This window comes from Falco rusticolus, chromosome 4, assembly GCF_015220075.1.
Source record: "Falco rusticolus isolate bFalRus1 chromosome 4, bFalRus1.pri, whole genome shotgun sequence".
In the NCBI taxonomy this organism is placed as follows: domain Eukaryota; kingdom Metazoa; phylum Chordata; class Aves; order Falconiformes; family Falconidae; genus Falco; species Falco rusticolus.
This window is the reverse complement of record NC_051190.1, coordinates 31,611,610-31,625,738: the sequence shown is the minus strand read 5'-3', so window position 1 is coordinate 31,625,738 and position 14,129 is coordinate 31,611,610. Positions and strand designations below refer to the sequence as shown.

At 42.3% G+C, this 14,129-nt stretch overlaps 1 protein-coding gene across 6 annotated transcripts in view; it reads right to left on the bottom strand.

The window, feature by feature from the left end:
- PDGFA (platelet derived growth factor subunit A) overlaps positions 1-14,129 on the bottom strand; it is a 36,439-nt gene that overhangs the window by 13,789 nt on the left and 8,521 nt on the right. For 2 of the 6 annotated variants that reach the window (XM_037386394.1, XM_037386397.1), the window contains exons 3-5: positions 13,022-13,126; positions 10,700-10,887; positions 2,860-2,986 (exon numbers count right to left, since the gene is read on the bottom strand). In XM_037386394.1, the coding sequence (XP_037242291.1) occupies positions 2,860-2,986; positions 10,700-10,887; positions 13,022-13,126 (420 nt within the window). The other 4 variants (XR_005104023.1, XR_005104024.1, XM_037386395.1 and 1 more) reach the window with 4 other exon arrangements.

The window sequence follows — 14,129 nt, the reverse complement described above, 5'->3', positions numbered from 1 at the left end:
TCCTATCCTCTAAGTAGATGACTTAAAAAAAAACTGTTCTGCATGAAGAGTCACTAACCTGGGACAAGAAGTTCTAAATGCTGTTTTGATTGAGTTTACATGCTCACTTTTAAAGTTGAATTTTAGAAAATCTTTGCTTCTATCATACTATTCCCAATAAATACCTGTTAATCTGAAACAGGATATCAAGTTTAGCATTCTTTAGAAATCACACATCAGTATAAATGAAAACTGCCATTGGGAGTTTACGTACAGAAATGGGTGCTTGAAATTAAATTCACCATCATCCAGGCGCTAGGCACATACACTGCAAAATCCAAATCATTCCCGCTCCAAATACTAGAATCAATTGCAAGTGCTGCAGTTTACATAATTTCAAGTCATTAAGAAATGGAAATTCCATATTTAATTTGGAATGTGTATCGCCATCATCACACATTGCTAATATGTTGGCCAAAGGATTTCAGTCATTTTTGCAATGAGAGGGTGTTAGTTTTTCACTACAGTGAAAACCTCATGAATTTTGATGACTGACTGTTATCATCTTACTGAGACTGAACACAGAAAAAAAAAAAAAGATCTTAAATTTTCTAGTGAAAGTAACACAGGGCCCTGCAACACAAAAAACGGTATTTCTAAGCGTCTTCCTTGTCAGGTAGGCAGATCATCAGACCATCTCAGGTGCATGTACAATCAATCCCAGTTCATGCCAAAACATGGGCTTGATGACCATGCTTATAATAGTATTTGTTGTATGTACACTCAATGTTTTACAGCCAATGGGGAACACAACAGTTCGTAACCTGGCAATTCATTCATGCATTATTATGTGATGCTTTGACCTCAGAAATCAATAATAATGAAATAAAAGCAGAGGCAATGGAACTTGAGATTTCAGAAGCTGAAGTATTAGCACCCTCCAAACAAAAAAGAAACAAAAAAGGCAAGAAAAGGAAGTAGCTCAAGAATGTAAGATGCTGATGGTGATGTGGAGCTTAAAGGAAAAATACCAGCAGGTAGAATTATCAAAGCCAATCACATCTAATCTCTTTGCAGCCTTGAGGTAGCAAGTGTCAAGATTTTGAACAGTGATTAAGTTGAAGTGATGATAATTGATTAAGTTTTCCAGTACTTGTGCTATTAGGGTGTTCAGCATATAGGTCCTACCTGAATATTCAAATAGTTCCAGTAGGTTTTATGTTGGTTTTAACTTTTTTCGTTTCCGTTTTTTACCTGATTCCCTAGGCCTTCCTGTTAACATAAGGGCAGGGCTGGTAAAAAGCCCCAAGGTAATGCATTTCGTTGAACACTGAAGTAATAAATACTCAAACCATTTACATTTCAAAGAAATCTCATTATCCTTTGCATTAAAGTAATAACTTTATAACGTCTGATTTGACATTCCGTTTACAAAGTAATTATACAAAAGTAAAGAAATAATAAACAAAGTTGGCATTGCACACGTCATTTCCATGATCCTCTATAATTACTGTTACCATGCAGTATTCAACATTTGCTTTCAGCTCTGTAGTTAAGCTATTTTCAGCTCACCATCCACTTGCTGGTGCAAGTTTTGTTCCTATTAGTAATTAAATCCTAGAAATCTATATTCTTCCATGACTCCAAATCTATATTTTACACACATTAAAAAGAAGTTTTCATCTTAAAATCTTAACTGCTTAGTCTTTGGCAATGAAAGACATTTTGGAAAACTGAAATTGATCTAATGAAACTTTTTTCCAAATAGAACACACAGAAAAAATACCGAACCATACACACATAAAAATAACCGTTTAAAAAGTGGTTTTGTCTGCTCATAACTCAACCTAGTTTCAGCTAAAACACTCAGATTATAAAGTAATGCATATAAATTAATAAAATCACAGCAGAGGCCTAACATTGCTTTTATACAAATTCTAATTCTTCTGCTCTGTACATAGCAACTGAAGTTTACATTCACTTAGACCAGATTTATGTGTCCATGCTGGATGGAGACAGTACAGAAAACTCTTCCTCACCCAGCCACCTACAAAATCCATCACATTTGGGCAGCTTTCCTCATATATTTACCTGCTCTCCACTGACTTTGATTTTGAGCTGCACCTCTAAATTCCCAGTAGAGGTGCAAAACAAATTTTTGAGGCTGCCTTCAACCAAAACCAGGAGAATGGGAGGTGTCCCATTCTGCAGTGGGTTTCCTAAGTACATGTCAAATTCTGCATTGATTGCACCCTAGTAAGAGGATCTGAGCTAATGATTGCAGGTGGCTTTATGAAAGTCAAATTGAAAGTAAATATTTTTCCCCATACATCTTTCCCCATGGTAAATTAAATGCTGTCTTGATAAGGCAAACTTAGGTTTAACATGACAACTGACAATAAATTCTTGACTACATGTAAGAAAACAACAAGAACAAGCAATGTTGTTTCAAAAGTCCTTACTCTCGAATACTGAATTTATTCCTAAATCCTTTACATTCATTTCATTAATATTTTCCCCAAGGTCACGTAAATCTCAGTCTTAATCCTGTCTCCACAAAGTCTAAGGAAATTAGGCAACAGAGTTCACCAATAAGCTGGAACATGACAACCTTTAACTTAGTTAAGCAAGACCTGAATACTATTGGGCAATTACATTTATTTAAAGGTTAACCCAATGAGAATTGATACACTTTAAACTTCAAATCCAAACTCTTTATAGAGCACAAACTGTCCCTAATTTTGCATCTTCAATGCACAGAGTAGCTGGGATTTTCTCTACTGAGTTCACTGGAAGCAAAGTTTGCTTTATATTCTTTACTAATGTAAAATAAGGTCCATATGAAATGAGCATTAATGCAAAAATAAAAGGAAAACATACCAGTTTCTTCTTCTCTATAATCTGAATTAGTATTTGATGATGTACAGGTGCATTCCATATGCTCTTCTAATCTCACCAGAACTTCTTTTAATTTTGGCTTTTTTCTAACATATTCCACTTTTGCCACCTATAAAATACAACGAGGTATGTACTGAGACACATTAACATAGTTACAGCTCAGAACTGAAGACAGATAACTATATACCCCTATTTTTTAATGCAGCCAAACCCATATAAAATGTTAGCATACTAATCATCTTTTATCTTAATTGTGCATCGTGTAACTATTTATTGCAGACTATTTGTTTATTCAAGTTCAGCAGTTTGAAACAATTTTCTTTTCCCTCAAGAGATAAAACAATTTCCCATTCATTTTGGTTTGAACTTTTGAGCAACTCAGTTTTCACATGTAACACAACAAATTTCTATATGGATTCAAATCACTGCTTGTTCTTATAGACTGCCACTTTTAGCAGCTCTTAAGCTGAAGGTTAACAGTGAAAGCATTAGGTTGGTTTGTAATACAGTACATAATTTGCAAATTGGTTTCTCCAGAGCCCTGTGAACGTAAAGTGCTCAACGCTACAGAACCAGGATCTGAGTATCAGCTTCAAAAGCAGCAGTCTCAGCCCTGCTCACTTTTTGCAGTGACCTGGGACTTCTTTACATGAGCTCCCATGCACTGTTTTTGGATCCAAGAGAACTACCACTCGCAAACTGGATCCAGCCTTTCACTTTATTGTGGGTAGCTGGCAGGTACATGATTTCTCTCCAGTCCATTCAACTGCTTCTAACTGCACTGCTCCACTTTGAGCCAAAGCACTGACATCCTTTAAAAAAAAAAAAAAAAAAGTCTGGATAGCAAGGTGAGGTTGGAGAACGGAGAATGCTGGAGAAGCTCAGACTATATGCAGGTCTCCAGTCTGAAGGAAACCAATGCAAAAGAGGACGTTGAGGTGGGGGGATACTGAACATGAGGACATCCTGACCAACTTGGTGCCAGCAGCCAGGAAAGGAGGAATGGCACAGAGGCAGGAACACTGCTGTGCTGGGGCGATGAAATGGGTTGTGGGGTGCTGGGCACTGACTTGTTTCAAGTGTCATGGGCCTGATGGTCATGACCGTGCAGGGGAAAATGGCATAAAGCCAGTAAAGACAGTGCTAGATAGTGAGTAAGGGGTCCAATGTTTAGTTCACAGTTCTGTTAAACTGTATAATCTGCATAAATAGGTGATAATCATTTGCTTGCAATGAAAGTCACTGAAATTAAATGGTAACTTCTCAGTCCTAATGATTTATCTACCATTTGAGAAAAGGGGGCTGCAGTGTGGCTGTCCCAGCAAACAAGAAGACTACATAGTACAGGTAGGCATTATCAATAAGATAGATAAGGGAGTAGGACAAGAGAGGCCGGCTGCCTCTACAAAAGTTGTATGACAAAGCTATAAAAGCTGATCCATCCAAAAGCTCCAGTTACTACCAAATAAAGCATCCACAATTACACTAGACTCTCCTGGCAATGGTTTGCTTGTGTGTTTGGTAGGGATTTAATGCTCAAAATCCATCTGCACGCTGTGAACATAATTCCCTGGCTCTCCCAAAACTGGAACAATAATGTCACAAAATGAGAGTGATGGCTGGAAAAAACCAGCACATTCCCAGTTCCCAGAAACACTTCTGGCTCTGTGGACACAACTACCAAGGACTCCAGATGACAGTAGCAGAAGCTAGAGAAAAATCCTGGCATTATTAAAGTCAAAGTCAATGGGAGATCTTCCATTGCTTTCAGAGAGCATGGAGTTTAGATCCACGTTTTAGTCATGGCCTCTTGTGTCAACAGGATCTGGAGATCATTTTCATCTACCCAGCAAAGAAAGGTTGCAGCGACAGATGCAATAACTACAATGTCCACATTAAAAGGTATCTTCCAAAACTCAGATCTCCATATAAACAGATTAAGCGCTGGCTGTGACATACAAGAATGTTTTTGCTGAAAGATTAACTATGGGTCGAAGCAGCGTGTTTCAAAATCTCCTATCAGAACCCAACTCCATCAAGCCTTTGAACACAAGATTTGAAAATGTACACTACAACTGAGTCATCTGGCATCAAAGGATGACTAATCCTTAAAATTTACAAAAACAAACAGTAATTAAGACACCTCCATCATCAGAGACAAAGAAAGAGACACAGCAATCATGCAACAGCTTTCAGATCTGCCATGCTTATTACAGCTCTTAGAATAAACCAGTCTTATTGAAAATTACACGCAACAAAAATAAACAGTAATCAAGCTTTTTAAAGTCTGTCCTTGTTTTGTTTGGTTTTCTAAACTGAAAGATATATGCAGTTCCTGTGGCTATTTGGTGTTGAACAACAGTAAAAACAACCCAACCAACCAACCAACGAAGATAATACTCTGAAGAATAGGATCATAATGAATTTATGCAGCAATTTAGACCTGTTTTTTACTGTACTGTAGTTAAACTACAATCCAGCATATGTTCCACTGCCCTACTTCAGGCTACACCAAGTTAAACGAATGTCATCTTTTAAGATGCTGCAAATATTCAAACTGAAGCAGCACAAACCAGATAAACTGCTGTGCTTGTGTCATCTGTTAGCACCTGCTGCTATACAGGATGCCAATGTGAAATGATGAAGGTTGTAGGTCAGATTTGCAGTGCGTATAAACAGGGATAGCTATGCTAACAGCACGGGATTTGGCCTTGCATTAGCATCTTCTATTTTTCTCCCTGGTGTTTATTGTGTACAGATACTCTCAAGTGTATTACCAAATGGTCAGTCCTCAACAAACCAACATGAGCTTCTTTTCCTTGTCTCTAATGCAACAAAACTGAAACACCTCAAATCCTCCAAAACCACAAAGTATCTCTATATAAAAACTCTCTAAGAGAGCGACAGTGAAATCAGTGACCAGCTTAGTTAAATGGTGTATAATCAGTGGCACCATACTTGCATCACTGTAGACTCTAGGTACTATCCTGTAGTATGGTGTGGTGACTAAGTAAAAATTAAAGTAAAATCTGATAAAAATATGTGGCCTAACAGAAACGTCATGGGAACACCTTTTCTAGAGACTCTCCAGGAAAGATGAAATCTAGGAGTAATAGCAGAAAAAAAAAAGGGGGGGGGGACGAAAAAAAAAAAAAAGAAAAAGACTGTAAGCACGTGTCCAAAACACCTCTAGTGCAAAGGCAAAATTTATCATGGGCAGGAACTTGCAAGAGAGGTCTCAGTGCCAAAAATTCCTTGTAACAGCAAAACTCGTGTGGCTGATTGCAAAGCACAGGATGGGTAATAAAACCAAAAAGCAAATGAATGAGGATGCTTTTTGGAAGCATCAGTTTCTTCCGTATTAAAATAAAAGTGTGCTGATACGAAGGAGGGAAAACATGCCTTCACCTTGCAACTGAGATCTTTACAGCCCTCAGGCCTGCAAGGAACACGGAGGTCAGCAGGGTGTAAAGGTACCAGAAGGCCCGAGCAGAGATCAGGGATCCTAGTGGCCTGGCAAGTCAGAGCGTTTGGAGGCCCAGGGCCACTGCGCCAGGGCCAAGGCAGGGCCGGCGCAGCCTGCGGCGCACGGCGCCAGCGGTGCGGGGCCGTCCCAAACCGCCGCTGCAGTGCTGCAGGCACTCCTTCGGCAACACCCCCACCGCAGCGAAGCTTCGTGCACGGTTACTGCGGGTGGGGCAGGGGGGTTTCCCTGAAGGGATGTGAGGCCCAGGGGTGCACTGTCCTGTCCGCGCACAGAGCGGCGGGCCTGTCGCAGCCCCGGGTGGCCGGGCTGAGCCCTTGCCGGGCGCCGGTGCAGCGGGGAGCCCTGTCAGTGCCGCGGCGGGGCCGAGCCCCCGTGCCCCAGGCGGCGGGCAGCCCCTCAGCGCGGCGCGGCACGCCGGGAAACGCAGTCCCCGCGGCGCGGGAAGCCGAGGCGGCCGCGGGGCACGCTGGGAAGGCGGCGGGGAGGGGCGGCGGGGCGGGAGCCGCCTCACAGGGCGGTGTGGCCGTGCGGCAGCCCGGGCATGGCCGGGGGCTGGGGCCGGGCCGGGCCGAGCCGGGCCGGGCCGGGCCGGGCCGGGGGATCCCGCAGCAAACTCGTTACCCGCCCTCGGGGGCGGCGGGAACGGCTGATGTGGGGTCTCTGTGTCCTCCCTCCCTGAGCGGGCACCGCCAGGCCTTGGCAGGGTTCCTGTCACGCCCAGAGGGCACCCCTCTCTAGTTTTCTGTCTTGTCTTCACCAGGATCAGGGTTTCCCTCGTTTTTCCAGATCTTAAATAGACCTTTGGTACCTGTCAGCTGGTCCTGCTTGCAGGTCCCACCAAGGGCTCTCAGTACACAGCTAAAACCAAAGTGCTCTTTATCCTAATGATAGAAACAGTCACTGAAGAAAAATGTTCTTAAACCTACAAATGTTACATATAGCCATTTTACCTACATGCACAATTTGTTCTACAAGGGCTTTTAAACCTCTTCAGAGGCTGGGTAGCTCTGCTGACCAACTCGTGCTTAAGTACTGTGCTTTTTTCCATCTCTCTTCGAAACCTCTCTGAACAATTCCCAAATGACAGCTGAGGAGCTGCTCCTACACCCCCTCCTTCCCAGCTCCTTTCCCCTGCCTTTCTCCCTCATACTGATTTCCTGTAAGAATATACTAGGTTAAATTTCCCCAAATCAGCTCAACATTGAATATTTCGTAAATGCCTAAAGCTGGTACGGCTATGGCTCAAGCCCAAGCAGAAGGCAAAGCTGAGGTAGATAGAGCAATGGAGCTCTTGTTTCTCAGTTTGGAAATGACCATTGCTGCAAACAACCACAATATTCAGCTTAGCTTATTCAAAATTAGCAGTATAGGCAGGATTTGCTCCATAATATTAACTGGTTTTTACTGTCATGAGCAAAACCACTAAAAACGTCATGTTCAACATTATGAAAAACCTCTTGAGAAGACTCAGTTCAGAAACCCCCCCAAATAAAATATGGTCTGGTACTTGGTAAATACTTCATCTCACTGTGCAGAAGCAACAGAATTTGCAGATGTAACTGAAATGCTTTTGCAGGCAGAGGAGAAAATGTATCTGTAACAGACACCAACACCCCTAACTCATCAACCCTTGTCACCATTACTCTGTCAGGAGTAGACTGCAGTTCCTTCCTTCCCACTTCTTCCTCCCAACCCACTTCTTTATTTCAGCCCCATTTTTGCAGTGCTGTACAGGTACAGCTTGCTTAACAGAGATGTCTTTAGGACCAGGAGGCTGTGCTCTCATGGGCTCACTGTCAGGGTGCAGGGCAAACCCACCTCTTACTAATGACCCCACGAAAGGGAAACCTTAGAGGATTCCTTTCAGGGAAGCTGTTCCACCAACACCCCTGGCTTGGAGCCTCCCTGCAGCTCTAATTCCACAAGCCCGTTAATGGTACTTCACTGACCAAAGCTCAGTGAAGGCGAAGTAAGGACATCCCCGAAGCCTACAGCCTTTGAATCACGTCCCAAGAACCGAATGCCCCAATACAAGCACCTCCGCTGCTCCTCCCACACTGCCACGGCCGGCTCTTAACCTTGACTACAGCGGCCCTCAGCAAGACAAAGAAAACACCCTTTGCTTTCGCCTGTTGGATGATGCAAACCCACTTGCTGACCTTTCTGGATGAACATTTTTCTAGTGTGAATGGGCCAGCTATGATCTCACTACCTTGTCAATGAAAAGGAAGTGGGGAAAGCCTTTTCAATGGTCTATCAAAAGAGGGCTTTTATGCAGTCTGACATCAGGGGAAAACACAAGACGGCTTTCCAGCCGCACTGCAGGAACAGCTGAGAAGGCTTTCCAAAACCGCTCCCCCCTACCTTTCCAGCGACCCTCACTCTGGGCCAGCTACTTAATGGCATGAGCAGACATTCAGCTCTGAACGTAGGATTGGCAAAAGGCTCATAAAACCATCAATTATATCAAAGCTGCAAGAGGATCTGACTCTGGAGGGCATAAATATGGATTCTGTTCAGAGATTTCTGGTGTGACAGTGGGGTCAGCCTACAACCTTTACAATGAACATCCTGTTCCTGCTTGACCTCTTGTCCTTTTTTTCCCTTCTACTTAATGACTGTTTGGAGCAGTCTTGGAGCTTGGAGAAAAAAAAAAAAAAAGTCCTCCAAAGCTGGCTGACGTATATTGATATTGTTGGTGGCAATATATTTACACAGCCACAAAAAGCAGCTGCTCAGATGAGCCTACTTTTAGCTTGCGTCCCACCAAAATGCAAATCTAAAAGCACTAAAACCGTATGAGCAGACCAAATGACAAACTTAAGATTTCTTTAAGGTGGTGGTACGCTGGGGAAGCAGCCCCAGCAATGACATCCTGCACAGCTGCTGCCAGCTGTGGAGTTTGCAGCTTCTGGGGAACCCTCAGTGTTCCCATCAGCAGGGGATTTTGACAGCCAAACCTATGTCTCTAATTTTCCCCATCACTGCAGGGATAGGAAAAAAGCACAGGGTTGCAATGTCACACACAGGTACCAGTTCACAATACATGGCTCAACTCTTTGCAGGGCATCTCCAGCTGCTTTGTACATATTAGCTGCTACACAAGATTGACTGGAAGCTGTATCAAACCCAAAGGCAACAGCACCAGACATTATAACCCTGAGGGACTTCGCTGGTTAACTCCTAATCTGAATGGCTTCCAACTGCAGTGCTTCAACTTCTCCAGTTTGTTCTCAACCCTTGAATAATTACTGATCCCAGTTTTCTCATTTATGATTGTTTCTGCAAAGTGTATCCCACAAAGGAAGGGCAGCACACAAGTGTAAAGTAGAATTATTTTTGGAAAGACTGAGGGCATCTGTTCAGATGTTTCTCCAGCTTATTTTGGTGTGAAAACATTTTTCACATGTTCAGAAACATAAAAGAAAAAGAAAACCTGCTCAGATGTGTTCGTCTGTGTATGAAAAACAAGGAAATGGCTTAGACGCCTTATTTTGTGTTTAGGATGTACAGCACTATATTAACCACACCTTTCTCAATAAGAAAGCCATTGCAAGTACAGCAATCAGTGTGTTGTGCTGGGTAATTCTGTTCCAGAATGTGTTTTGGGGTGGTTTTTTTTTTCAAATTCTGCTCTTAAAATACTCATGGCAACAAGAACTCAGAGTCTTAACAATATAAATGCTAAGTGTAAGTCTAATCTCCTACACGCAGATGTAGATCAACATTACTTGTTTAAATACTGATAAAAATTAGAACACAGTGAAGCCAAACGAACATAAGAAATATTTCACATAATATTTACTGGAAAATTGCAACAGGGATTTTGTCTAATGAGTAAATACAGCATGAAGCCGTTGAGTCTTCTATCCCTGGGGTAAGATAATTTAAAACACATTTTTTCAGATCAAAAGTGTTATGTTGTCAAATATAAAAGCCCAATTTAGGCTGCATAATATTTAATTAAGAAAACTGCATTCCATACTGTGATTTATTTTTTTTTTAAGTCCAATGCCCCTTGAGTCATTTTATCTTCTTAACTTTAAGATTTGTACTGTGCGAGATCATGGGAAAGACACAATCAACTTTATTTTCATTACAAAAGCAGAAAAACCTAAAGGGAATCCTGTGAAAATCAAGTCAATTCAAACCCAAGATTTTCCAATGATCACGTAACTTGAAAAGGCCATCTGCTCACTCAAAACGAAGGGGAGCATTGTATCTGATCCTGAGACTATGAGGATGGATAATAAAGATCCAGGTCAGACAGAACAACCACAAGAATACCTGGAGTTTTTAGACCCTCTTACGGCTCTGCAGCCACAATTTGCTCACCTTAACACTTCTGTGATGTATCCGCGATGGCTGGCATTTCACGCTGCTGGTGTTGCAACAGCCAGTGCAACGTTTCACCTCCACGCAGGGCGGCCATATCAGGAAGTTGGCAGAGGTGGGATCAATTTGACTCCGAGGTATCTCGTATATAACCGTCCGTGTTTTGCAGACAGCTGGGATGGCTTCCTCTGCAAACACAAATTCACACTTCCAGGTGAGCAGCTGCTCTCACCTCAGAGCACCCAGATACTTTACACCATTGATTTATGAGTGGCACCCTTAGCTGGTGGGTTGAGATGGTGTTCTCAGTTCCCATTGCTCACCGACAAGTCGGTGCTGAGTACTGTTTGCCTACCACTAAACTGTGCGTGCTACCCTAGGGAGAAGCTTGACTCACTCCCAAAAGCCCAGCCCTAAAGTGAGGTTTTACAGTGGCCTGGCTCCCAACATAGCTCGGAGCACATACCATTAGATAAGACAATCCTGGCTGTTTAGAAGTGACAGCAAGCCAGGGGCTTCTCCAGATTAGATGATCCTCTAATACAGCCTCATAGCAACTGCGTAACAGCAGCTGTTACCACTGCACACACATATTATCACACAAACATGCAATACCTGGCAAACGCCACCACAGAAGTTGCACTGAGGCTATTTATATCACGTCCAAATTGGCTGAGTTGGGAAACAACCTGCACCAGCTTGAAACTTTTGAGTCTTGGGTTTCCACTTCCAAAACCTTAACATCCCCATATCAGGAAGCCTGGTCTGTCTGCCATCCCAAAGGGTGACTGCCATTTTTTCTAAATGAAGTTATCCAAGCTTTGTACACAGTGGGTTTTATTTGATGTGTTATTTCTTGAATGAGGTAAAACCACAAGAGTAGCATGACTGAAAAACCTGCAGCTAAACCAATACCCTGCTGGGCTCAGGTAAGGTGAGCTTGCAGACGACAGTTTCAGCCACATGAAGATCATAAAGAGTAGCTCTGTACTGCTGCATGATGCTGCCATGGAAAATCCAAACCATGTATCCTTCTCGACCTAGGGACTACCTAAGAGGTCAAGCTGATAATTCAAAATGGTCCAGACAATAATAGCAATGGCAGGGACAAGTTGTTTGATGAGAAGTTCTCCAAAGGCAGCTTGGATTTTTTTGCCTTGCAGTGGAAGCAGTGATAGCTTTGGGTTAGATGTGTCAGGGAACTGGAATACTGCCTACACTTCTTCAATTACTCCTGAAGTACAAGAAGTTCAGGCCTGGCCTGTGCCTGTAACATGAAAATCTAGGCTTAGTTTTGAAAGAGATGCATTTCAGTCAGCTAAGCAGAGGGAAATTTCTTCTCTATCCCCAGTGCCATGAACTCAAGAAAATTAACGGATCCAATACTCCAAGATAGCTGGCAACTCCTGCAAGTTATTGAGCATATCCAGTTCCCACTGACTTTTATGGGGAGGCATTCAACACCTTGCAGAGTAAGATGCCAAGTGTAGCAGACTGTTGCAGAACCGCTGTTCTCTAGAGGCATTCAATGTGACGAGCACGCTTGCCAATTCACACTGCAAATCCATGCTGACAGCATGCTGTGCTATCTACTGCACACCACCGTAGCTTAAAGTACACATATATTGACTCTGAATTAGCTGTAATAGGAGCGATCATGGATGTTTTCCACAGTCAAATGGAATGGTAAAACACTCAGATCTACTCAGATGAACAAGCACTGCATACAAACCCTACTCTAAAATTCATTAGCATCTCTTTAAATTTATATTTGGACTTTGTTGGATCACCATCATTATTGTTTAATAAGAACAAAATCCCTTGTAAACATGCCTGGTGCCCTACGCAATGATGGAAATCAGTGCCCCAGCGTTTCTGCCAATGGCTTTTAATTTTTTGGATAAACTGTTTTTTCTTGTGAATAAAGAGTCAAGCTGTTTCCTTTTGTGGAGCTTCTGTACTGAAAACTCTACCAACTGTTGATGTTTTTTAAAGCACACTGCTGTAGTTGTTCCCCACACTATGAATTATACATTGAATATCACAGCATTTTCTAACCAAGGTCTAGCTTTCTAACATGCTGCAACAGGAAAGTGAATGTAAAGAATTTGTGCTTGTCTGTCTCCTATGGACATCCTCCAGAAGACAGCTTCTCAGGCAACGGCTCGTTTTGTTGAGCTCTTTTGTAAAAAGAACGGGAGAAACTAGAAATGGCCTTTTTCATTTGTGCGTGTCACATTTTTCCAGTGAAATGTCCTGCTTGGCTGACCAAAAGCACCCCCTCTGTTTTTACTCCCCAAGTACAAATAGCTTGTTTCTTACCAATGCTTCTTTTTCTGCGAATGGGCACGGGACGATTCTCTTGCACATGTTTAGCAGAATGAACACTGTAAGATCTCAAGTTTGCTTCTGAAACATCATCATATCCTAGAACAGGAAAGCAAAATATTAAACCTCAGCTATGTTATTCACACCAATGCCACTACGGTCCTGTTCCATACATATAAATCTGTGCTGTTCATATGCGTAAGACCAAATCCTGCTGCAATCAGTCTAATGTAACTCCTGTCAATGCAATTGCAAAGGCATAAGGCAGGGAAGACATAGACATTAAAAGTCGTGTATAAGCATGCACAATTTAATTCTAATATCTGTTTTACTGAAAGCCCCCAGAAACACTCTGTGACACAGAACCACATCCAAAGTAAAACAGTTGCATTTTTATGTGAAAGGCATAATACAGCTTTTCTTACTGAAAGGTGTAGAAATAAGAACAGTAACAGTTCACGTGAAACATTTCTTATCAGTCTCTTGAAGTTCTGGTACGAGGCTACAGTAGAAAATATGGTATTACACACCCAACAGCAACAATGCTGCCTCTGTAAATCTTCTCTTGCTTGGTTTTCAGGGCAGTACTAGGACAGAATCAAAAGCAAAAAGTAACTAGCATGGGTTTCCTTTTAGCCTCTCTGTTGCAGAACAAATCCCCTGTGAAGTATCCTAACCTTTGGAGGGGCATCTGAAGCTACTGCAAACTCTGGGACTGCATCCAGGCTTGTCTTGTTCCCTAAATAAGCCTACCACATGGGTTAAAGGGCCATGAGAAAAAGCAAAGACAGAAAACTTGGCATTTCATTTATCATAAAAAACAACAAAATAACTGCTCCAACTATTTCGTTTTGTTAAGTGAAGCAGTCCAGGTCGTGTCCCATGCAGTGGGGTTCTGAAAACGACAAGCACAATCTGCAAACGGGATCAGAAAGATGTAAGCAAACTGAGGACCTCCACACAGATTCCAGTACACCAAAACTAAGAGTTTTAGTACTCTGCTGCTTGGAGTGCCCTCTGTAACGTCACTGGAGAGTTTCAAGGTTTCACTGCTGGCTCCAAAGAAAACTGTGATGTGCACTAAAAAATGTAAATGACTATT